Source organism: Nicotiana attenuata, unplaced genomic scaffold (assembly GCF_001879085.1).
Source record: "Nicotiana attenuata strain UT unplaced genomic scaffold, NIATTr2, whole genome shotgun sequence".
Classification (NCBI taxonomy): Eukaryota; Viridiplantae; Streptophyta; class Magnoliopsida; order Solanales; family Solanaceae; genus Nicotiana; species Nicotiana attenuata.
In genome coordinates this window covers 117,875-145,186 of record NW_017672867.1, presented here as the reverse complement: position 1 = coordinate 145,186, position 27,312 = coordinate 117,875, and the positions used below count along the sequence as shown (strand labels likewise).

The 27,312-nt window shown below is 36.5% G+C and overlaps 1 protein-coding gene across 2 annotated transcripts; it reads right to left on the bottom strand.

Annotated features, from left to right (window-relative positions):
- Positions 1-11,873: 11,873 nt before the first annotated feature.
- On the bottom strand, positions 11,874-26,532 carry LOC109214760 (uncharacterized protein sll1770). Of its 2 annotated transcripts, none has more exons than XM_019378705.1 (21): positions 25,919-26,532; positions 24,401-24,536; positions 23,475-23,641; positions 22,473-22,593; positions 22,257-22,357; positions 21,774-21,872; positions 20,966-21,076; positions 20,791-20,870; positions 20,476-20,545; positions 19,238-19,311; positions 19,072-19,141; positions 18,876-18,964; positions 16,631-16,755; positions 16,303-16,383; positions 16,157-16,217; positions 16,016-16,070; positions 15,829-15,927; positions 15,632-15,721; positions 15,221-15,280; positions 15,013-15,136; positions 11,874-12,606 (listed from the first exon to the last, which is right to left on the bottom strand). In XM_019378705.1, exons 1-20 carry the CDS (start codon positions 26,378-26,380, stop codon positions 15,020-15,022), a joined length of 2,268 nt encoding a protein of 755 aa, XP_019234250.1. In that variant the 5' UTR covers positions 26,381-26,532; the 3' UTR covers positions 11,874-12,606; positions 15,013-15,019. The 2 variants fall into 2 exon arrangements, with proteins under 2 accessions (XP_019234250.1, XP_019234251.1); XM_019378706.1 differs by having other exon boundaries at positions 11,916-12,576.
- Positions 26,533-27,312: the final 780 nt, after the last annotated feature.

The window sequence follows — 27,312 nt, the reverse complement described above, 5'->3', positions numbered from 1 at the left end:
AGATGTTGTCGAGTTAGTGTGTGTGATTGGTTAGGAGCCCCGAGGGCTCGGGAGTGTTTTCGGAGGTTTTCGGGGTAGTTTTGGACTTAGGGAGTTAGCAGATTTTCTGCAATTTTTACACAGGGATTTTCTTCATCGCGTTCGCACTAGCCCTCCTGCGTTCGCATGGCCTTGCTCCCTTTTCTCCTTCGAGTTCGCGTTCTGGCCATCGCGATCGCGAAGCTTTGCTGCTTCCTTCAACGCGTTCGCGTGTCTCCTCACGCGTTCGCGTAGGCCCAGATCCCGGACCCCAGCCATTTACTCTACGCGTTCGCACTCCCCCTGTCGCGAACGCGGTGCTTCCCACCTTCTTCGCGAACGCGACCCCCATGTCGCGAACGCGAAAGGCAAATTTGTCCAGCGATTTTAAATACCCAAAACAGAACCCATTTCGGGATTTTTCCCCATTTCACGAAAACCTTTCTTCTCCACAGCCTTGTAACGATCCTTGGAGCATTTCTTCACCAAATATTCTTGGGTAAGTATTACCTAACTCATTTTCTTCATTTTCTATCATCATCCAATGAAATCCTAGGCCTAGAACATGTAATCTAGGGTTGAAATTGGGGGAAATGGGTAGTGTTAGGGCTTTTCGATTTTCTTGAATTTAGACCTCGTTTTGGGGTCGAATTTGAAAACAAATTCTATATCCGGGCTCGTAGGGGATGGGTAACATGGAATTGGTTCGAACATCATGTTTCGACCAAGCGGGCCCGGGAACGATTTTGGAATTTTTAGAAGAGAGCTTGAAAATTCATATTTAAGTATTGGGTCTAGTTTGTTTAGCTATTATTGATATTGTAAAGTCATTGTTTCATAGATTGACTGAGTTGGAGCCGAATTGAGGGGTAAAGCTATACTAGAGGCTTGAGTTGAGTTTGGAGCATCCGAGGTAAGTGTTTGATCTAACTTTGGCTTGAGGGAATAGGATTAGAGTATTGTTTGCTAATTGCTAATTGTTGAGTACGGTGTATAGGCATGGTGACGAGTATCTATATACTGGTGTCTAGCATGACCGTGAGTCCTTAGTTGTGCTTATCTTGATTTTGTTGTGACTCTTCCTTGTGTAATTGATTATTTCTATATAATGTGAAGGGTATGAGAAAGAATTATGACTTGTGAACTCTTTGGAGCGTTGGCTCAATTGCTAAAGTAATTGTTGAGTAAGAAATGAAAGAAAGAGAAAGAAATGTGATTGTTCCCTTGCCGGGATTTAGCTGTTTACTTGTGTTTTCCCTTGCCGGGACTTCTATTACTGTTTGTCTATCCCCTCGCCCCATTGTTTGTGATTGTTGCTTGGGTGAGGAAGAGTGATAAAGCACGAAGGTTGATGCCGTGCACGAATTGTGTTGAGAATATATTAATGCACGAAGGAACATTCCGTGCCATGTTTTGATTATTAATGCACGAAGGAACATTCCGTGCCATGTTTTGATTATTATTGCACGAAGGAACATTCCGTGCCATGTTTTGATTATTAATGCACGAAGGAACATTCTGTGCCATGATTATTAATGCACGAAGGAACATTCCGTGCCATGTTTTGATTATTAATGCACGAAGGAACATTCCGTGCCATGTTTCGATTATTATTGCACGAAGGAACACTCCGTGCCATGTTTTGATTATTATTGCACGAAGGGACATTCCGTGCCATGTTTTGATTAGTAATGCACGAATGGATATTCCGTGCCATGTTTTGATTATCACTCTCGTTGACTTTGTAGTTGTACCGTTTCATTCCTTATTTATTGACCTTGTATTCTAAATTGCTACAGCCCCTACAGCATGCTCCCCTCCCTCTTGACTTGTTAAATTTCTATATTCTCTTCTATTGCGTATGTATATATTTGAACTGCACAGGTTTGTTTGGTTGTCCGGTCTAGCCTCGTCACTACTTCGCCGGGGTTAGGCCAGGCACTTACCAGCACATGGGGTCGGTTGTGCTGATACTATACTCTGTGCATCTTTTTGCACAGATCCAGGTGTTGGAACGGCATTTGAGTAGCAGTAGCATTCTGGGAGCGAGTTTCCAGTCCAGGGACATTCGAGGTAGCCTTGCTGACGTCCGCAGGCCCGGAGTCCTTTCTATTTTATTCAGTTTGTTATCGTTGAACCGTAGCAGATAGTTTTATGATTCATTCAAACCTTGTATTTAGTATTCTCTAGACGTTCATGAGTATTGTGACACCAGTCTTGGGTAGAGGATTGTTAAACTTCCGCGTTTCTTTTAGTAAATTTTATTTGAGACTTCCGCTTTATTATTGTTAATACTGTTGATGTTCGCTAAAAGAGGTAATTGATGATTGGCTTGCCTAGCTCCTATTAGTAGGCGCCATCACGACTCCCGAGGGTGAAAAAATTTGGGTCGTGACATTATATTAATTAAAAAAATATATATGAATACATTCATGGCATATAGCGAGATAGTGAATACAATGAAATACATAGAATACATCGGGATACATTGTGAATACAATGAAATACATGGAATACAGCGAGATACATTAAATTACAATAAAAAAAAGATAATGAATACAATAAAATACATGAAAATACAGCGTGATACATTGAAAATACATTGAAATATATTAACATAAATTCAAGTTGCTTAGTCCCAAATTCCGTTGTCTTTGTTAACCCTAATTTCCGGCGAATCCGTCGTCGAGCAAAAACCCTAAATCTCACTGTTCCCACGCATCCTGCACAGTAGCCGAGAAAAAATCATGGCAAGACATTGCGTATCGTTTTCGAGGATTCGTCTCTCCATTCAAGCCATTCTACGTTTATTAAGTGGCGACGGAAAGCAGTTGAAGACGGTGGCGATTGTAATAAGTGGACGGCGGCGATGGTAAGAAGTGGATCTGGGATGAGAATGTGTTCGTGACGTAGTGCAATAGAGAGAAATACTAGTAGCAACGATCTGGAGGGTTTTGAAAAAGGATGGATCTAGAAGTTGGACTTAAAGTTACAGCCAAATATAAAAATGGGGAGTTAGAGGAATTTGATGGGAAGTTGAAGAAGAAACTGTGGGAGGAATTGTGGAGAATTTTTATCTTTCACAGAAGAAACTTATGAATATAGGTGAGAATTTTGATCTTTCAGAGAATGGCTTAGAATGTGGAGTGAGAAGTTTACATCAAATACAGTAATTATGTGAGAGAGAAAGATAATAAATAGCGTATATAGTGGCTCAGAAGTAGGAGGTACCCAAAATTAGATATTTTGCTATAAACATTAAAATGTATCTATAGAATATAATTTTTTTATATGGTATTTATTTAAAATAAATAAGGTGTTAACCTTTGCATTAGGAGGTAAAAATTCCTTAAAAATTTGAGGGGTTATAGACCGTAGTTTTCTCATGAATGAATTATGATCCAACCCACGACATGCTATGTCAATTTGAGCAAAATATTATCAAATCAAGTTAAACCCAACTTTTCTTTTCTTTATAGAGATGAACAGTCTTTTTCTATGATTGAAGTATTTTTCGAACTTGAAAAAGGCCACCTTTCAAAAATATGACCGAAAATACTCTCAACTCCTCTATACACCACCCTGCTTCTTCATATCTCAAACATCCTAAACCTCCTGACATTTCATCAGACCTCGATCCCAACAGAAAACCCAATCCCACCTCAACACACAACATGATCCTAGACACGTCTAACCCCACTCCCCCTACTGTTCCTAGTCACAAATCCTACTTACATACTTTACTTTCTAACACTGATAATTCGGCACCTACTGATGAATATCCTACTCAAGATTTTTCCCTGATGCTTGATGATGAATTGGAGGCACCCGTAGATGACTCAAATTTCATACCATTATCAGTGGAAGAAAAAGGTAGAATTTATAAACCTTGGCAAAATGCAGTAATTGCTAAGGTCTATGGTCGCAAGGTAGAACATCAACTGCTTCGTCAGAAAATCTATACATTATGGCAACCTACTGAGAATCTACCTCTAATCGACTTGGGTTCAGATTTCTTTCTATTAAAGTTTCAGAAGGAAGAAAATAAAAATCGTGCATTACAACATGGACCCTGATTTATATTAAATCACTTTCTTTCAGCACGACAATGGGAACCGAAGTTTATGGCTTCGGAAACAAGTATTAACTATTCTGCTATCTGGTTACGATTACCCGAATTACCTACGAAATTTTACGATCTGCATATTTTACGGAAAGTAGGTAATAAGATTGGTAAGTTACTCACTGTGGATAATTGTACTTCTTCCACAACAAGGGGAAGATATGCTCGTTTATGTGTGGAAATTCCGGTAGATCAACCTCTAAAAACCCATGTTTACATTGGAAATCATAAACAACACATTATATATGAAGGTTTAAATTTGTTATGTGTTAAATGTGGTAGGATGGGGCATAACCAAAGGACCTGCACCTACCAGATACAGGATGAATATCCAGTGGGTTCTTCTTCTACCACCTCCAATTCCCCTACACCTTACCCTACTACTTCCAAAGAAGAATGAAAAACTGTACAATTTCCAAAAAAGAAAAATTATTATGCTACGAAATCTGTCTATAATAATGCTATGCCCAAGAATTATTCAGGTAAGTTATCATCTCCTACCCCTCCTATTCTTCCATTTACCCAGTTAAATTTTCACAATGAAAATTTCACATCTGATATGATGATCACCACTGAAACACCTATAACCTCTTCTTTAGCTAATAATCATTTTGCCTCCTTAATTAAACCCGATTTGGTCCAACTTGATATACTACAACAACAAGTAAAAAATCCAAAACCCACCTCTTCCAATACTACTCAAGTACCTATTTCTTCGGCCCAATCAGAATTTGGTCTTTATTCAAGACCTATAGTAAGCCATGCAAAGGGCCACGTCCACCCCATCCCCCATATGCATCCACAGTCACTTCCCCTTCCTACATCCACAAACATGCAAACCCTAAACCAAAGCCTACCAAACCACTCCACCTCCACTTTACCCTCATCACCCTACCCTAAACCTAATTCGATATTTCCCATGCATAGAGGCTATGATAGTTTGCCTAACTCTTCAGACGACACACACACTACTAGCACATCAATCACTCAAACCGCCTTTGTACTCCATTGATACATAAGAGTTTATTAAAATTTCAAGTCCGGATACCCTTAATCAAATGCCATCAAATACGATAGTTAACTCATTCTCTAAGTCCAAAACTCCAAAAGATGTTCTCTCCAAATCTAAACTACCTACGGAGACATCAAGCCACAAACAACCAGTCCACTCACCGTCTGTTACACAACAACACACCTCACTCACGTCTACCACCACACTTGATAATGGAAAAAAACACCATTGTCTACACTGCACAAACTCCACATGCACCAACACGTCTCACATCTTGGCTTGAGACAGGTCTTCAGAATCATGCTCTTACCTTTACGATGGAAGTCAATCGACAGGAAGTGACAAATCTTGTAAACCACCCAAGGGACCTCGCTCAGATAGTCATGGAAGGCATGCAGTTAGGGATGGAAATTTATGGGAGGTACTATTGGTCAATGACACAGGCTCCTCACTTGGGGCCACACCAACAGCCTCATCTTCCCACACCATACTGGGACCCCATTCACCTCCACCCCCACATTCTTCAAATGCCCTTTTATCCACAACCTCACAGTACCACTCCATGGATACAACCATATTGGGATCCTCCAGTACCTCCAACCCCAGTGTCATCACCCAACAACTCTCCACCACACAGTCCCAATCAACTAGAACACGACCCCAACTTTCAAGCGGAACTAGATGCAGCCATCGTGTACAACAGAGAAACAAGGCCAATTCATGCACTACTCAATGGCATAAGAGTCTTTGTCCAGAAGGAGGAGTACGAAAGAAAGATTTACATAAGGTGTCCCCCAAATCTTCTCTCCACCTCCTTTCGTCTGAGACCAACTACCAATCCAGAAGTGGGGAAGTATGCGATGCTGTTACTGCCCACCTTCATTCTTCGCCCAGGACAGACCAGCACTCAGACGAGTCACAGGAATAGCCAGTTGCCCAACTCCACTGATAGTCATATGAATTTTGTCATTTGGAATTGCAGGGGTGTACACTCGGATAATTTTAGGAGAAATTTTAGATCTCTACTAGATTACAATAGGCCCTCTCTAATAGTGCTACTGGAAACTCACAGTCACAGCCACCAAGCTATCAAGGATGAGTTTAATTTTACAGGGTTAACTGAGGTTCCAGCTATTGGCCAATCGGGGGGGATTACTATTCTATAGATGTCAGACGTGTTGCATGTGGAGCATGCTGCCTCCACAGCCCAACAAAATCACTGCAAAGTTCAGGTGTTGCCTCATCCGTTTACATTTATGTTAACTACTGTTTATGCAAGTAATAGTTTAACAAATAGATAAAAATTGTGGCATAATTTAATGTGCATGTATGATCAGTATAAGGGGCCTTGTATAATTGGGGGTGATTTCAATGAAATATTGGAGGCGGGAAATAAGTTTGGGGGCTTATCTATTAATAATTCTAGGGCAAATAAATTTTTGGACTGTATAAATTATTGTAATTTGACTGACTTAGGATATAAGGGCAGTAGGTATACATGGACAAATGGTAGACATAATTTAAATAATATACTAGAACGTATAGACCGTATTTTAGCCAATTATGATTGGATTAGACAATACCCAAATGCTCTAGTAACAAATCTTCCTCGTACCCATTCGGATCATTGTCCGTTGAAATTAGAAATACAACACTACTCTTTACCTAGGAAAAAAAAATTTAGGTTTGAAACTATATGGGATTCTGATCCTAATTTTCCTTATTTAATTAACCAAGTATGGGCAGAACAGTTGCATTTGATTCCTGCTATTACTAAGTTTACTAATACAGTGCAAGAATGGAATAAATCCACTTTTGGTAATATTTTCGCACGAAAAAAAAAATTACTTGCTCGTATAAGTGGGATTCAATCCTCTATACATTATCCTACCAGCCTTTTCCTACATAATCTAGAACATAAACTTACAATGGACTTTAATAATATATTAAAATTGGAGGAAGATTTTTGGAAGCTTAAGTCACGTGTGGACTGGTTAAATGACGGGGATGCAAACACAAAATTCTTTCACCTAAGTACTTTGAATCGTCGAAGACATAACCGTATTACTGCACTTCAAGATCAAGGGGGTAATTGGATCACTGATCCTATTTGTATCCGAAATAACATTACTCAATATTACCAAAAGCTCTTTACAACTCAGAAGCTTAGTTCCCTTAAAAATTATAGACAAAAACCTTTTAATATTTTATCCTCATCAGACCAATCTTGTTTAACAGCTCCTTTGCAAGATTGGGAAATCACTCAGGCTATTAAGTCATTTAGGCCTTTAAAGGCACCAGGGCCGGATGGACTTCATCCTTATTTCTATCAAAAATATTGGCATATAGTGGGTAATTCAGTTAAGGCTTCTTGTCACAAAGTTTTTAGTAAAAATCAAATTGAGCCCACTATAAATAACACTTTCATATGTTTAATACCCAAAAATAAAAATGCTGCCACCATTTATGAATATCGACCTATTAGTCTATGTAACACGATTTATAAGATAATTACCAAAATTATAGTTAACAGACTCAAACCTTTCCTACAGTTGTTAATTGACCCTACTCAATCTAGCTTCCAGAAAAATAGGAGAGCAGCGGATAATGCTATTATAGTACAAAAATTAATCACAAAATTTCAAAAAATGAAAGGCTCTAATATAAATATGCTTCTTAAATTGGACTTGGAAAAAGCATTTGACAAATTAGAATGGTCTTTTATCCATTACTCTCTAAGTTCTCTAAATTTCCCACCTACTTTCATAAAGTTGATTATGTCTTGTATTACAACTAGTAATATTGCTATTTTGCTTAATGGTAGCCCTACTGATTATTTTATACCTACACGAGGTACAAGACAAGGTGACCCACTATCACTTTATCTGTTTATACTATGCTTAGAAATGCTTTCCAGGAAGATCAACACATCAGTAGACTACAACTCTTGGATACCAGTATCACTTAGTCATAATGAACCTCAATTGTCACATTTATTTTTCACGGATGATATTATTCTTACATCCAAGGTTACAGAGAAATCATGCCAAGCTATATTCAATACGCTACTACGTTTACAACTCAGTCCGGCCAGACCATCAATTTTGCTAAATCAAAAAAAAAATTCTCCAAAAATTGCTCCATAAATATCAGAAATAATATATTAAGAATGTTCCAAATGAATGAGGGAAAAAATTTTGGTAAATACTTAGGGTTCCCAATTTTCGTAACCAGGCCTTCTAAAAATGATTATCAATTCTTAATAGAGAATTTCAAAAATAAATTATCCGGGTGGAAAATAAATTTTTTAACAAAAGCAGGAAGGGCCACATTAATTCGTTCCACTCTCAGTTCTCTTCTCAACCATGTTATGCAATATCTTAAATTACCTTATTATGTTCTTAACTTGCTTAATCGTTATCAACGAAATTTTCTCTGGGGCACTACAACACAAAAGAAAAAACTGCATCTGATTAAGTGGTCAACTGTCACGAAAACTATTGACAAAGGGGGATTAGGAATTCAAAATCTAGTATTAAAAAATCAAGCCTTGCATGGCGATTATTTCAAAATCCTCACCAATTATGGGCACAAGTTTTACTATGCAATTATATAAGATCTAAAATACCTCAGAAACAAACTGCTATGATTTGGCGTAATGTAATGCAAGAATGGGACTGTTGTAAATTAGGTTATAAATGAAATATAGCCACAGGACAACATATTAAATTCTGGATGGATCCATGGATTAAGCAGAATTACATACTTCGCCAGCAACTAGTTGGACCTCTTCCAAAGGGCGAGGAGAATAAAACAATTTCAAAATACTACTATAATCATAAGTGGAATCTCCATTTACTGCCACTCAAATTACCTTCTAATTTATCCACTCTTATTAATAATATTTATATGCCAATTCAATCTTATACCTATGATCAAATCTATTGGGCACTTACGCCAAATGGAATATTTTCAGTAAAGTTAATGTATAACTCTATTACAACAAACACAAATACTTTGACGAATACTCAATTAAATAGCTATAGCTGGATTTGGAAACTACTGGTTCCACCAAAGATATCATATTTCATCTGGTTAGTTTGCCATGGCAGGCTTCCAACAGCAGCGTATCTCAACAGGTTAGGTATTATTACTTCTGATATTTGTGCAGTGTGTCATTTGTATCCTGAAACTTTACAACACATATTTTTGGAATGTACGCCTGCTAGATATCTGTGGGATAAGCTTAACATATTCACACAAAATATGAATTCTTTGCTATGTCAAAGTAATCTCAACTGTGTTAAGGAATTCATATATCAGCCATCACGACATACTAATCATAATATTCCAAATACTACTCTTATCCCTTTTGCTTTATGGGAATTATGGATCACACGAAATCGAATTGCTATGGAACATAAGAAATGTTGCTTAAGTATCAAAGATATAATTAATAAAGTTGCAGAGTTCTATCATCTCACAAATCACAAAATAAAGAATAGTTTAATCCCTTTATATGTAAAATGGCATCCTCCGGATAACCATACCTATAAACTAAACATAGATGGCTCCTGCACACCTAATAAATCTGAGTATGGAATTAGAGGGTTATTTCGAAATACAAAAGGGGATTGGCTCCTGGGTTATGCAGGAAATTCAGCACCTGGAACAGCTATTCAAATGAAACTTCTTGCTCTGCTCAAAGGATTGATGATTGCTGTAAAAAAAAATCTAAAACCGTTGGTTATTGAAACAGATGCACAGGCCATCATTGATATGTTTAAATCCAACACCATGCAATATACTAATATAATTAATGACTGCAGGTTATTACTCCTATAACTGGATAGGCCGCATGTTCGGAGTGTTTACAGAGAACAAAACTGTATAGCAGGTCTTCTAGCCAACTATGGGGCAAAGCATGCAAAGGAACCCTGTCTACTTTTTGCAAATCCACCACCTTTTGTGATATCAATGTATAAACAAGATCAAGAAGGAATGCTAAGGAAAAGGATGCTTAAGTCTACATCTACCATACGTACTAGTAATAACTTAGTTAGTTATCCTAGTAATAGTATAGTCGACACCGTATCCAGTAGCTATAATACTAGTTTGGATGGTTCTACCTTTGCTGTAGTTAAGGGTTCCTCTACGGGGGCCTTGTTTTCTAGTAATGTAAATCTGATACCTATATTGTATCTCCTGAACAGTTCTTTTAAAACTTGATTATCGATATATATATCCATCTTTTTCACCCAAATAAAAAGTATTTTTCTATGTTTAATGAGATCACAAGAGTGAACTTTTTTGAATTTATTCGACAAAGTTATTGATTAATTTGGATAATATGTATAGTTTGAAATGAACCAACCTTTTGTCAGGTTAATTTGAATTTTGCCTAGATTCACAATCCAATCCGTCCAAGTTTTGACGAATTAGACAAATTACACTTATTTGACACCTCTAATTGTTGTATAATAATGGTAAAATTCCAATAATTTGCTTCTATTGAATTTACTACTCTTAGGTGTTGGTTGTCACTTTCGAATCATTCAAGTAAATTGCACACTGAGTCGTGGAATACCTGTTTCTTTCCTATTTATATAACATGTACTCCACCCTATCGCAACTAGTTTATCGTTTTAAGATATCCAAAAATATCTGACACAATAAAAATTGATCTCATATAAGATTACATGTGATATTTTCTACGCAAACTAATTATTCAACTATTTATTTAATAATTTATCGTGCGACTACTCAAGTAATACACATGTCATACTAATATTTTAAAATCTTTATGTGATCAAATGGGATCACATAAAAGGGACAAATCGAGAAACTATTTTTTTTTTTTGGAAGAAACTAATTTTTTTTTTTTTCGGACTGCCCCAACATTTGATCATATATACTATTCCATACAATTTTCGCGTAGTTTGAAGAATTCATTTAATTTATGAAGCTTAGAATCTAAGATAGTATTTTCTCCAACTCCCCTTCATTTCCTAGTCTCTCGATTTTTCCAAGTTCATACTTGGATTGGAGACACTTGTCATGGTTAAAAACCAATGATTGAAATTTAATTAAATAAAATAAAGCCCTAACCATAGTTAAAGTATTTAATTTGTTCTTTTATTCATTCGCAAATTATAAAAGGAAGAATTTATTATGAAAAGAAAAAGAAAGGGAATGTCATGAAGGAAAGTGTTGGACGTCTAAATATCCAGAACAAAGAAGAAATGCAATGTTTCTTTCACTATTTTTCTCTATGTAATCTAAAATCGCTAATGCGTGAAAATGAAAATATTCCCAATATATCAATATATTTGGTTATAAATTTGAAGCTCATATAAAATTGGTGATGAGATCACAAAACACTGTGGAGAAATGGTGAACAGACACTACACGGGCAACTCAAATGAGTCAATACACTGATATCTTCACTTTACAGATAGGGTTTGTGTGAAGATGTCAACCTTTGGAGTGAAAATATTTTTGTATTTAATGTTATCTAGCACATGGTACAGCTCAAGCACTTCATCCAAAGTAATGTTTTGTCCGACAATGATAAATAATAAAAAATGAGTTTAAAGGACAGAAGTTTAGAGGATCCACCATGTTGGTGGATGAAAGAGGAAACAAGAAAGAATTAGATTCTAGAGACACATGCCACAACATACTACAGAAGATTAAAAATGAAGCAACGCAGGAAAATTCTCAGCTTTTAGTAATACAAAACAATACAAACAGCAAACTGCATATGGCAATTATCTCCCTGTAGTTTCGAGGTAGTCGCCTCTCACTGTTTATAACTTTAAATAAGTTGAAATTGTATACATACTTCAAGAAGACTTGCTACCATCTGCTCCTTCATTGAAGTATACTTGTGAAATATACTAATACACATACAAAGAACAAATACAAAGTACGGTTAGCTCAATGTCATATTTGATCCCTAGATACTTTTATGACATTGCTTTCACAATAATAAGAGTTCACGTTGTACTATACACAAATTCAAGGGAATCGAACTCCAGAAATAAGGTTGAAGGTAGATAAGGCTAACATTAGTTACATTTATCTCCTAGATTTTGTATACCTATACACTAAGGCTATAGAAGGTCAAAATGGGTATCATACGACATTAATCATTTCTTCCTCCGTCTACTTCACAGGAGTGCTCTCTAGTGGAGATGAGCAAATACAACAATCTGTTAGGCCAACAAAATTAGAAGTTAACCTCCACCTTGGAAGCCTTACCACATGATGCATCTTAAAGCTGAATGACAAAACTGGCAACTCTTCGCCATGGGCGTGCTCTATAAATACTCAACAATCCGTTAAGTCTCCTCCACATTATTTCTGCTTTTTTCCAGGGTTACTGGAATGGCAGTTCCCATATATGATCTCCCAGGGTAACCTGTGAAGTACAATGGCGTACAATGGCCAACTGTAAAACGATTCCAATTTAATCAAGTTAGAGTAAGCATAAACATTGTTTGCATTTTACATATAGAGCAGAGTGTTAGGACCGAAATAATTAGGTGTCATGCGGAAGCTAGTAAAGCAACACTTGAACGACGATAAATCAGATAACAAAAGAGAAATCTACCAAAAGAGACACAAACATTTAACGTGGTTCGGTCAACTGACCTACGTCCACAACGGAGATGAGCAATCCACTATAATAAAAGAGAGTACAAAATATCGAGAGAACAACCTCACGAAGAGGCAAACACAAGTGACACACTAACACTTGTCCCGTAAAGTTCTCCCCCTAAACAATACTCTCAAGCCCCCTATGGATACATTGTGGATGCTACTGAATGTGAAGGAAGGATCCTCAATTTATAGAAGTCCAAACCTTTTCCTACAAGAAAAAGGACTAGCCAAATATTGGAGATTTATGATTTCCTTTTACAAAAAGGAAAACCCAGTTAAGGTAATTATATTGCCCTTTTCCTTCAAGAGATAGGAAAACCAAATATGGTAAGAAAATTATGGCAAACACCTAACACAGAGATGTCTTTTAATTTGTATTTTATGTTGCTGTTTCGCTTAAAACTGCAGAGATGATCATAGAATGATATGTTCACAGGACTATCTATTTTTTCTTTGGATCCCAACCCTCTCAGGCCAAGCAATCCAACAAAAGATTGTTAAGAGAAATCATATATACCAAATATTAATATGGAAATTACAAAACCAACTTAACATATCCACACTGAAATAAATGAAATCTGTCCCTCGACAACCTCAGATACTCTTTTCTTTTTTGCTAATCTATTGTATGTATATCCAATAACCGAGGATTGGAAAGAAGTTCTATCATATTAAACAAAAGAATGTAAGAAAGTTGTGTGCTTAATTGAACAGCTAAACCTTCAACCAAAAAGGAAAAATTGAACATCCAAAAGAGAAATCTATCATGTGCTACTAGACAAACTTTTGGAACACATAGTGAAAAGGATGAAGCTCCTTCCGTCATGAAACTTCTGACAATCATTAAACTCATCCATATTATGCTCTAGAAAAAATCTATGAAGTGTTGGCCCAGGGGTTTCACATCTCTATATTATACTCTAGGAAAAAACCTAACACGGCTATTCTTGTTTTGCAGGATTGATTTATCAAAGGATGCTTATTGATTAATTGAGCAATTAAAGGAAGATCCAGACTTCTAAGGAAAATGAGGATCTGAATAAGGAAAGAAGTACCAAGATTAAGGAAGAGATCTAGGAAGAATCTTTCTTCTTCAAATTTTCCTCTTATTGAAATGCTCTTTCTGGAATTTTGCTATTTGGAACCTACTTTTTTTGCACACTTGTACATGTACTCAACCCAAAAGGGATATATAACAAAAGCTAATCAAAAAGCCTTCACATGTTTAGGGGTAAGGTCGACGTACACACTACCCTCCCAGACCCCACTATGTAGGATAATACTGGGTATGTTGTTGTTTGTTGGACTTATGGAGAAATCATTCTTAAAATACCCACAGATGCACAGACACGAATTATGTAAGAAATGAAGAATGAAAAGTTCCAGCAGCTAGCAAAGCTGGATAACTTGCAGTTTTATCTGGAGACCTTGCAGTATGTCATACCAACAGTGTTTAACAAGCCTAGCTCCTTTCAGTCAAAGGCCGACCACCATCACCTTAGGAGTCCAAGAGCACAAACTCTTTTCATCATCTCTTAAAAGTCATGCTTATCCTTCAGATTGGACTTAAGGCTTTTCAAGAACCTTTCTTCAAACTTTCTTCTTATTGAAATGCTCTTTCTGGAATTTTGCTATTTGAAACCTACTTTTGTTTGCACACTTGAACATGTACTCAACCCAAAAGGGATATAAAATAGAAGCTTTTTTTTAGGTTTAATCAAAACGCCTTACACATGTTTAGATGAAGCCCGTGATAAAGAATTTTTAGAGTAATTTGTTTCTATCCTTCATGAGTCAACTCTTTTACTTTCCACCTGGAGGGGTAAGTTATCTATCAAAATCTGGAACTGCAAAGCCATAAATCAGATTAATTGCGTGAAGACCCAAGTTCTATTGATTTTCAAGTTTTAATATGGATGCATTTCTTCCTGTATCAAAATGTCTTACTGACTCTACCATTATATGAAGCATCTGAAGTTTAACTTTAATCATCCTTGAAGTTATTAGTAGCCAATACCAACTCTAGTACAAAAATGTAAATTACCTTCAAAATCTTATTACTTTTTTTACTTGTGATATAGAGGTAGAAACCCATCTAGAAACTTTTTATGTAATGTAAGTCACTAAAGGCTTCATAAAATTTAAGAGTTTTTCCGCCCCTATGTCAGTCCTAAATTAGAGAAGTGTTGCTCACCATTTGTTTAAGCTGTTCCAGTGATCAATTTTTCTCGTTCATCCAATTTCTTAACTTTCAGAAGGCCAAAGAGGACTTGGAAGCCAAAGAATGCACAGACAGCGTATGCCATAATAGAAGGCATCTGAAAAATGAAGATGTGTGCAAGTTACACATCAGTATGGCAAGAGACAAACTTAAAATATACAAGTGAAGATGCAATACTTACACGGATGGAATTGAGATACAACATTGTAGCTAGGTTAACCAAGCTTCCAGCTGCAACTGCCTGTTGAGATGAATACACAAACATTTGAGATAAAGACCCGAGTCATTAAGAAGTGAAACAATGAGAAGCCAGAAAGTGCAACAAACTTATGTGCTTATAGATATTATTTCCACTATAAGTGAACCCCCCCCACCCCAAAACCCAAAAAAAAACAGCAAATGGCCCAAAAGACAGGGTGTAAGAGGGTAAACCCATAGTAGAACTCAGAGAAAGCTCCTTTCCACAGCATAACTTATCTTGATATAGAAGACTAACACAACAAACATGTTGTACCTTTCTTGATTAAAAGAGTACATCAAATGTCACATGAAAATTAATTTGAAAACTGTACCAGAATGTATGACAACTTACACTTCCAATTGTTTTCTGGACAGCTGCAACACGTTGGAAAGCCCTTTCAGATTCTAAAGCTCTAACCCGAAGCTTAAGATCGCCTTGCTCCTGTAAGCAAATCAGAATAAGATATAAATGGATAAAATACTAGACTGAAAAAATATGGATCTGTGATCAAATTTTAATTTAATGCCAAAATATTGCATGATATCTACCAATCGCTGGATAATTTCAGCAAGTCTCTCAACTCTATCAGCCTGCCTGAACAAGTTGTAAAATGCACGAGATTGTCTGTCCCATCTGTTCCTGAAGTCCTGGAAGTCAGAAAGATAAATCATTAAAACTTAAGCACAATATGAAAAACAAAACATGCATATAATTTCGAACTTTTATTAGGCTTACCTTTAGCACAACTTCAACACCAGCTTCACGAAACCTAAGCAACTCTAGGGCATAGCTATATAGCAGCATAAAATTTTATGTTAGAAAAGGAGGGAAAAATTACACACAAAAAAAAAATGTTCTGTATCGTGCTGTACTCACGGTTTGGCAATCTCAGTGATATCAAATCGTGGATCAAGACCCTTTCCGATGCCATCCAGAACTGATAATAATAACAGTTTCTGTTATAAGAAGTTGAACGCATAAGCAGTGCAATTATAAGGAACGGTAAGCTGGAACTGAAGTACCTGAAAATGCTCTAACCACAAAAGTGAATGTGGCAGGAAACCGGAATGGCTGATCTGCTGCAATGCTTAATAGATCTTCACCTGTTTGTGAATAAAAAGTAAGAAAAGCTATGAGCAAAGTGAATAGCCAACTAGCATCTGAATATATCTTCTAATTTTACTTGTTCCTTCTCTTGGGGGGACCAAGCAGTAAAAACACGTTGGTGGTTTTTCATTCCCCTGAAAACCCCCCAGAAGCACCGAAGTAAAGAGGGCAAAGGAATAGAACAAGCTAAACAAAAAAGTTTGATACTTAGACCAGACAAGGAAGATACGACAAGTGAATTACCAATTGCAGCCAACCGTTGCTTTTTTTTCTCTATTTGTTCCTCCCTGCTTAATGGCTTTTTGAACCCAAGCTCTGCTTGTGCCATTTCTCTCTCCTTTCTTTGTGCTGCAAGGCGCTCTTCAAAGCTGCAATATTTCAACTGTTAAGCTTCAATCAATTTAAACACTTACGGGAGGAGTTATTATTCATCAAGGTCTAAAATAGCTCAGAATCAATGTAGCTTAGGTTTTGGTCACGGTTAGCCATGAAATGAGAGTCAAATTGACATTTTTGCAGTAAACGACCTGAAATTCGACAGACTTTAGCTGATTGGAGGTAAACAGAAAGATAATAGAAGAACTGGGGGGAAAAGGGGAAAGCATTTACTACATGTCAAGTTCGGTCCAAATGTTGTAAATCATGTGAATGATGATGCACATTACAAAGCACCTTGTGAATAGAAAGTCTAAAATAACTCAATCAATGTAGCTTAGGTTTAGGTCACAGTTAGCCATGAAATGAGAGTCAAATTGACACTTTTTGCAGTAAAGGACCTAAACATTAACATACTTTAGCTGAATGGAGGGGAACAGAAAGATAATAGAAGAAATGGGAAAAAAGGGAAGCATTTACGACATGTCAAGTTCGTTCCAAATGTTGTAAATCAAGTGAATAGCGAACTCCGACGAAGTCAATACACATGCGGAAAAGACAGATTCACATTAGCTGGCAGGGGCGGATTTAGGTTATGCGAAGCGGTGTCACGTGACACCGCTTCGCTGGAAAAATTTACAAAGTATATGTAGGAGCAATATGAAAAAACAAAATTTCACGTATATTGTATTTAAAGTGACACCACATGACGTTAATAACTTAGTGGCTCACTGGCCAAGCACTGCATTTTTGTTGTAAATGTCAAGGGACCGAACCTCGACATGTATATGTTTATGTGTAATCTAAATAAAACCTTTACTTTTTAATACTCTCAAGAAACCAGTTGGTACTAAACATTTGGATGCTTCCCGAAATCATATTAAGTATATAAATGAATGTAAAATTATATTTTGGAAAAACTGTTTGTCATCTCTCTCATCATCTACGCCAACTTGGGTGGGTCATCGACAGTTATAAGTTGTCTTGTTATTTTTTCGTTTATATTTCTCGTTGATTTTTTTAATGTATTCGTTGTCTTCTTTATGAGTTGAATTCTATAATCTTATGAAAAGACTTTTTAATATGATGTCATTTTGGTAATTTGTTCATCTATTTAGCTTTTTAATAGTGATACCGCTTACGAAAAATTCTGCGTACGCCACTATTAGCTGGTGTTTCTTGTGCAAAGGAGCAGGAGTGGATGTTAGCCACCTGCCCATCCACTGCAAAATGACTATGAGGTAGTGGAATCTCTTCCAACAGGTTGTTCAAAGGTAGGTCGGAAATGCCCACAACTGTTAAGGAGCTTCTCAAGTTGAAAATTGAGAGGCAGAAAGGATCAAAGAAAACAAAGATGGAATATACAACCACAAGCCACGATGTGGAGTACATAGTGCAAAAGAAACCGATGGGCTTTCCAAAGATCGGAGAAGGCCTTCTCGTTCAAGCTAGTTTCCTTTTGCACTTTGTTGCAGCATATAAGAGATTCCTATTTGTATAAATACCGGTTGGGACTTTGTAGGAGGGAATGCTTGCCCTATAGCTGATCGTTGTATACCTCTAGTATACAGGCTTCATCATTTTGTTGATAAAATCTTATTACTTGTCAAAAATAGAACGATCCATCTCTCATAACCTACCTGTTGGAAATTTTATCGAATATGGACCAAATTTTTTACCCGAAGAAGGAAAGTTCCTCCGAGTATATCTATTAGTCACATCTTGAACACAAACATTTAGGGGGGCTAACAAGTTGATGTACAACACATAATCCAAGATTATAACTGATTAAGAAAAAGAGATAAAGGTAAAGAGAGGAAAAAGAAAAAGGAAAAAACCCTTTGCCGAAACAAACACTTCTCATGGATTCTAATTCATCAGTTTGCAAACACACTTTTCACTTCATTTATGTATACGAGAGCACAGCACAAACAAATATACACACACCCCAAACCACATCATGGACATCAGCCCACAATCTCAGGTGTTACTATAAAGGACGAACTGATTAGTAATTTAAATTCTGCCGACAATGGGCTTAATTTTGGCAGTCTCAACATTCAATTTCACTTTTAACAAAATTAAAGTTGACAGATATGATGCGGGCAAGTACCTATTAAGGAAAAACTGTGCAGTTCGTCTGACAGCAGTCATGTCACCAGTAGGCACCAGAACACCCATTTGAATCGCTGCTTGCACGACCTGCATTTCAAAGTGATCTTTAGCCAAGCATTTATGCGGGTAGGTAGAACAGAGACAGAACAATAAAAGAAAGAAATAGCAAGCTTAGGAACTTTAAGTGTGATCACCTTATCTGGATCTTTCTCATAAACTCCATAGAATGTTTCCAGCAATCCTTCTCTGATATTAGGACTTATGCTGCAACATGCTAGAGTAAGTGAGAACTAACAAGTTTTAGGTTGGAGAACTTCTCAGTTATTTATATTTCTCAGATGAAAAGGTTCAACTATATACCTTCCCATCATTCCAAAATCATAAAAGATCAGCCTTCCGCCATTGACATCATCCACAGCTATATTTCCAGGATGCTGCATGAAAATTAAATAAACACCAACTTTCTTTGAGAAACCTTCATTTCGACACTTCACAGATATGAGAATAGGGGTAAGGTAAGTAGTAAGATGAAAACAATGTTCAACTTAGAAATGAGTAAATACATCAACATCTTAAAATATTGTTGAAGTGTGTGACCATCTCATCTAAAAGCTTAAATTATATGAGAAAGCACACGTTTGATTGCTTAATTATGTCTTCAACATGCCCCCGCACGTGCAGGCATGATTCTCTTTCATAAGTCAAGCACGTGGAAATTCCTTCTAATAATGAATGGCAGTGAGATTCGAAACCAAGACCTCTACCTGCTTTAAATACCATGTTAAGAAAAGTGTGACCATCTCATGAAAAAACTTAAGTTATTAGAGATAACACCCTTTTAACTACTTAATTTTGTGTTCAACAAATACTAATTGGTTCGTGATGTCGTTGGAAGGTGAAGCTCCAAAGGTATCTCTCTGAATTAGCTACTTGGTCCTATCCAAGTGAATGAGGTGATTACCAAGAGTTAACAAAATAACTTTCCTCCATCGATCAACACAAGCTTCCATTTGCAGTTTATACTGGAGTTGAATGGTTAGTGTTAGATTTCCCACATCAGTGGTGGATGGAGTAATTGGTCTCCTTATATGTCTTGGGCAATCTTCACCTCATGACCTAGCTTTTGGGGTTGAGTTAGGCCCAAGATCCATTTTCTTATCATGGCATCAGAGACAAACACATCCCAATTCTTGGTTTACTGTTGGGCCCTATATTATATTGTCCACGTTCCAGATGTTTGGTCCTGGGCGTGTTTGTGGGTGTTAGATTTCCCACATTGGTGGTTAATGGAGTAATTGGTCTCATTATATGATCTTGGGCTCACCTCATGAACTAATTTTTTGGGATTGAGTTTGGCCCAAGGTCCATTTTCTTATCAGTTAGAAGGAAAGCAAACATGGTGATGCTACCAGGTAAACAATGAGGATGCAAATTAAATGACAGGTATAAGGAAAACAAAGGAAGGGGGGAAATTCATATACCAGTTCATTGAATATCTCAAACGGAGAGATCTATTCTACGTTGTTATTTGGTTACAAAGTATGAATTGTAAGTCATACTAGAGCAGAAGAACTATGAATGTCAGTAAGAAATCTCACTGGATCAGCATGGAAAAAGCCATGAGACAGGATCTGCTCCAGATAGGATTCAACCGCATACCTCCCTAACCTGATCAACAATCAGGAGAAGTGCAAATGAATATATTTTCAGTCCTATAATAACTACTTAGTACCTGCTCAACGTTGCTATCAGAGATACAAGAATGAATTGACAGAACACATCCAATTTTTGCGTACTTTCTGTGAAGCAACATGTCTCTCTGACATGGTTACAGCACCAGTACATGGACAAAATTGAAGGATATGGGTAAATTTACAAATTTCTACAAATTGAATGGCATAACTTTGAGTGACCTTTTCCTATCAACACCCAATTGATCTAAGGCTTGTATCCTGTTTATTTTAATGCCTGGGACATACTCCATTGTCAAAACCTGAAAGCAATGAAAAATACCATTCAAGTAAAACGGGGTATGGAAAGAATTCAATGTTAATAAGTTAAACCATCATGATTACTGATTGTTTGAACCTGTGGTGTGGTATATTCCCAGTATATCGTTGGGACTTTCACATAATCCATGTTCTTGAAGTTACTTGCAAACAGTTCGGCGTTAGCAGCTTCCTTAGTGTAATCAATCTCCTGCAGAACTCATAAAATAACATCTCTTATTAGAAAAACTTACAGCTTGAAAGATTAATCAAGTAAGACAGCAACACATTGATCCTGGAAAAGATTCAGCAGCATTTGACTATTGAATTAAATATCAAATAAATAAAAGCACCAGAATGCAGGTCAGTCAATCACTAGAGAAACTTATAAACTACTTCAATTTAGGACTTCCAGTTGATACAAAGCCATAAATTACAGAGTTCCTTGATGACCAGTTGTCATCGTTTAAGCCCTGAACTCTAATTGGTAAATGAAAATATTCTATATAAGTGCAATGAGAACCTACTGATGAGACATGACATTCCAATACCCTTTTTTCTTAACATACCAATACTTTTTTTCGCGTTAAAGACCAATAAATTTAAATTTCTTGAACAGATGATGCTGATTCAGTATTAATTAAAACTCTGAAGTCAGTCAACTAGAAAAGCTTTTCCCATGAAAACATATTTTTGGCAGACCTCACCACTAGATATATGTCTTTGCAACGGAACTTGTACAAACAAAAATAGCAAGTCAATGAGACCCCAAAATCCAAAAAGAATCAAAGATAAGTAGGAAAGAAGAATGAGTCTTGAAGTTCTTTTACAAAGTATTAATGAATTCATGATGCTAACTGACATGCATGCTCACTTAGTTATAAAGAGATGATTAATTGACAAAATACCTGATACAAGACACTTGCACATTCATCATAGATTGCAACCCAGTCTCTTTTTGCACCATCAGATTTAGGATCTATTTTCTGCAGATATTCAGCTATCACCTGCAAGAAATATGCCATGTAAAAAGAAGGTATGTCAAAATGAATAACTTATTGTTTGAAAATTAGAAGTAACAGCGATCATATCCGTGAATAAAAGTCACCGCTCGTGCGAGTGTTAAGTGCAGAATATCCTGGAGGGGTGTCTTATTTCATCATGAAAACTAGGTCATAGCACCAAGCATATGGATAAATGACTTGAAGTGAGACTATTCCGGCAGAAGTATGGAAGTTAGATGGGGAAAGTCTATGAAGGAAAATCAGCGAAAATGGGCTCTATCTATGCAGTCAATGAAGATCTGATTATAATTTATATCATAGCCAAACGATTACACAAAAGAACCAAGGGTTAAATGTAAAGATACTTTTAAGTTATCTGAAACTGACCCTCAGGTTTTTAAGATCGATATCAAAAAGATCCTTAAGACCGGGCCTCTGTACTTTTACAACTACTTCCTGCCCATTCAATCTTGCACGATGCACCTGACCTGCATTATAATATATCAGCGTTTTAATATTTTATTCTTGTAATACATTGAACAATGATTGGTAGAATGAAGGATACATTTCCATAACACAATCAGAATTACTAATTAATATTACCAAGACTTGCAGCAGCTATTGGTTCACGGTCAAATCTTTCAAATACATCACCCAATGGGCCCCCAAGTTCTTCTTCAACTATTGATACAGCAGTTTCCGATGGGAAAGGAGGAACTTGATCCTAAACAGAGAGAAATTAGCCTTGCAAGTAAATAATGCAGGGAAAATTAACTATTTATAAGAAAGAGAATAAAACATGTTGCAAAGCAACAGGAAATGACAGAAAAATAATAGAAATCACGAGAGGAAACAAAGGTAAGGTACATTGCAAAAAGATAAAGATCAGCAACCAAGCATGCTGCATCCAGGTGAAAATCAATCTACTGCAGCATGTGTTGCCAGTTATATAGGCTAACTTTAGAAGTAACGTTAGTATTTTCAGAATATAATATACTTCAAAGTTAGTATATCCCATCTCAGGGACTATGGATTTCAGCAGCATAATTGATTTATTTTTATGTTGATATCATCTCAAGTATTACATATTTAACGATTTGTCTAAGGATCTTATACTCCAACAACGTGCTCAGTCTTCCTCTTTATCACATTATGTAAACTAGTGCAATGTATATTTGAGTCAGGTTTCTTGCACACAGGTAATTTTTGTTGCTAGTAATCTGTCAAGCTCCATGCATTGCTAACCTCTGTTATTCGAGATGTTGCAAGATCTCTGAGGAGGAACAGATATGAGCAATGCCCGAGCTTGAGAAATTATAGATCATCTCAAGAAAATAGTAAACAACAGGAAAATAAACCATATATGGATTGGCAAAAGTAAATAACAAGCTATATATATGACAGAACTGTTCATTTTGGTACCAATTTCTGATGATGAGGCAAGATGCCCAGCTTATAAAAACTGAGCAAAAGATGTCTTCAAACTTAAATAACAACAAGTATACCTCAATCTTCAAACTTAAAGTATATTGAAGATATCAAATTGTGGTAAATGTGTGTAGTAGAGGATTAAACATACGGTAATTTTAGCAGGGCATCACCAACCTGAAGCTCAGACAACTGATCAACATACTCCTGAGCAAGAATATCCACCCTTGTTGAGAATTGCTGGCCAATCTTGATAAAAGTAGGACCTAATCTCAAAATAGTTTCTTTTAACCACCTAGCGAGGACCTTTCTCCGCTCAGCTTTTTTCGCCTCTGTCATTCCACCTGCATCAGACAGCTCCTTGTATTAGTTACCGTAAAATATGCTTTTTCATATTATCACTGAGCAGTTGATTTTGTGGCCCATTACAATTTGTTTTTAGCTTTATGTCAAATCTCCAAGAGATCTGAAAATAAAACACAAGAGATCTTTGCAGGGTCATTTTCTTCTATTCAATTTGTAAAGGATTATGTTGAATCACTGAGCATATCAGATTGGGTTGGCAATCGTTGACTTTCTGAAGGTGTAATAAGTGTATCAACAATTATAGATAGGTTATCATCGTGAATTTTGAGGAGAAGAGGTCAAAACTAAGTATAAAGGGAAAAAATGACTGGCACGGTGGCAAGTAGATTCTTTAGGTGTCATGGTAATCATTTTCTGTCCATAGTCTGTGAAAAGCTTAGTTTGTGGACCCCAATATGTTCAATGTAGGGGAAATTTCCACTTTCAGAATCAGTTTGGTAATATCTTCTGTCCATCAGTTTGTGGATCCCAATATCTTCACTTCAATGTAGGGAAAAGCTCAGTGAGGAAGCAGAAAAAATGAAACGATAAAGTGCTATTCATGTAGATCAGTTGAAGTGAACTTTGAGTAGTTTTCTGTTTTTTTCATAAGGTAGCATTATGCCTTATTCCTTACTATTTCTTGTTGAAACAGGTGCCAAAAAGCAGAGTATTTTCTTGTCAATATAGCAAAATTATGGTTTTTTGATCATCCTGTCTTTAGCTATTGTGAAATTTGGGTTATCTTATTGACCAACCTCGATAAGAGAACTTTTGATTATTCAGCCAAGCCCTAAATATAAAAGTGAAAACAGATCCCCATATCTCCAAAGTCCTTTGAATTGTTGAATATGTTTTGAATCTGTTCCAACGGCCTCCAGGCCGGACAGAAACCTGCAAAAACCATTCAGAATTGTCAAACAATCTGGCTTCCGTCCAAAAATAAAACAGAGATCACAAGAACCCATAAAGCACAGAGGCTAAGCTGTAAATTGCAATATTGTACATAAACATTTGAAATCCTGCTTTATCATTTAGTTTCTTTCCAACTGCAACCAACAGATCTAATACTTATTGTGTAAACCAGAGTCTCCAAACCCTTTCTGGTCCAATTTTGAATCCCCTCCTGCATCATGTTCTCGGTATATTTCCCATTACAGCAAGTGAATAGATGTGAGGTTGATATAGTGACCTGGTTAGCCATAATCTTTATATAAACAGTCCAATAACATGTCAAGTCACGGCCAGGACGATCTTCATCTTATACCTCTAATAAGAGAAGTTCACTATTTCATCCAAAAGGCCAGTAAGAAACATTCTCGTCTTCAGAAGATTAGACAAGTGAGGACATAGAATTGGCCATTGTCGCTATGAGATACTGATGATAGAGCACAACAACAGTAACCATCGCACATGGCACTTGTATTAAGTCCATGTATCCCCATGCAAAGTATAACTACTCTATGACACCACCATCTTAGTCTCTTATTATTCTTCCTTTCAATACAACCAAATATAGCTACATTTTCCTTTCCTAAGTCATCCTGATTCTGATGGCATATCTATACAACAGTTAGTTCAGCTACATTAGCCACCCCAACTAGTTCGGGCTTGAATTATATCAAGAAAAGAAAACAAGTTTGAGATTGATGTGCAGTTGTTGTAGTATTGATCAAATATGACACCGATTAAACCGAACCTCATTGTGTAAATGCGACAATGAGGGTCAACTAATTTTAAGTAATACTCGATTTAGCTAACAGTCATTGACTACCTTCAAACAAAAAAGCTTCACTATACATACAACTCATTCTGATTGTAGCAACCATCAATGCCAGCCACCCCAAATCAATTTGGGATTAACATCGCTATGCACTTAAATAAAACAATAGATTTTAAAAGTAGAAATTTTCTAGAACAATAACCACACAAGTGAAACATGCACAGACACACACCCCTCCACTTGATCATTCACATAAAACCAATCAATATCAATCAACTATGAATCAACCCCAAAATGCTTTGGATTCACAGTATCAAACTACTTCAGCGCGGCTGTCAACATTATTCACATAAAAACATAACTATAGCACTGAAGCAGGTCCATTGTAACAGTCGCAGCAGGTTAGAAATCGTTAGTTAAAATTTGAGTGAGTGCGAAAATTCGTAACGACCTCAATCCACCCCCTCTTGTGTCATGTGACTGTCTAAATCAACAACACTTGAAAAAATTAAATGCTAGTAAAAGTATAATCAAAAATAGCTAACATATATACCTCAACTTGATCGTTCTTCTTAAACCAAGCTTCCTCTTGTCCAATCTCCTCTACACTCTGCTTCTTCTCAACCACCTCTTCCGCCTTCACCTCCACAATCTCGTCCCTACTCTTCGCCTCTACACCATTCCCATTCACATACTTCATCAAACTCTCATTTTCACTTTCACTCACACCTACACTACCATTCGTGTACTTCTCCACCATCAATGCACCGTTCAAATCATCGATCTTCTTCGCACTTCCATTCACACTACCATTCACTTTCCTCACCAATTCCGCATCCCTCTCTTCCACTACCGCACTCTCTTCTCTTTTCACAGCCTTAATTAGAATCAAACTCCGCCGACGCGATGAAAACCTAGAGAGCGGTACACGGAAGCTTCTAGAAGCCGAATTGGAACACAGAAATTTGAGCTCTGGTAGAGTTGCAGTGGAAAGTGTAGCTGAAATACTCGCCATTTTTGTACTGTATGTGCATGCAAGGGAAGAAATAGATATAGAAACTAACTTATGGAATATTCTAGAACTGAGTTGCCATAGCTTTACTGAGTAGACTCAGAGCTTTGGACGAAGGAGGAGGAAGTAATGGCGGAGAAAAAATGGGAATATTATTTATATGTTTTTTATATGAAATTTATAAAGTGGAAGAAAATTGTATTTTATGGTGGAAGAGATGCCACGTGGCAAGAGAGATAGGTGTGGGGAGAGTATAGAGAAATGGGATTGGTTAATGGGGTCTTATTAAGTCTTGGCCTTAGGTATGCAATGCTTACTGTACCTTTTGTCTTTTAATAATTTTGTGTTACTCTTTTCTCATTAAATTATTAATGTTATGACTTTTTTGAAGGTTTTTTTTTTTTTTACATGGTTTTTTTTACGAGTGTAAGAGGAGTTACGTGTCAATGGGTGTTACCAAATCTTAGGGGCAAGTGAAGTTAGGGTGGAACTCTGAAAAATAACGAGAATATCTCATATCACTAAGCCAAATTAGCCAATTTGGATAGTCATGGCCTTCTAGCCGCTAGAATTTAATATTGTGATGGTACGATTTAAGTAGGCGTTTCGACGGAAAAATTGTAATTTAAAAAGAAAAATTGTATTTGGAGTTAGATTAAAAAATAATATCTTAAATTTGAAATTATGCTTGAGCATGTATTTTATTTGAAAAAATATTATAATTTTGTGATTGGGAAAACAAAAGTGGTATTTTCGAAAAAAAATCGAACTTACAAAATTTCATGGACAAACACGTTTTTTAAAATAAAAAAAATTGATATGGACAAACAGGTCCTAAGTTAGTAACATTTGTGATTATTAAACATGTTTTTTTTTTTTTTTGTAAAACTATAGTCTACTTTAACAATTTCTTATCAATTTTTAAGTCTTTGTAT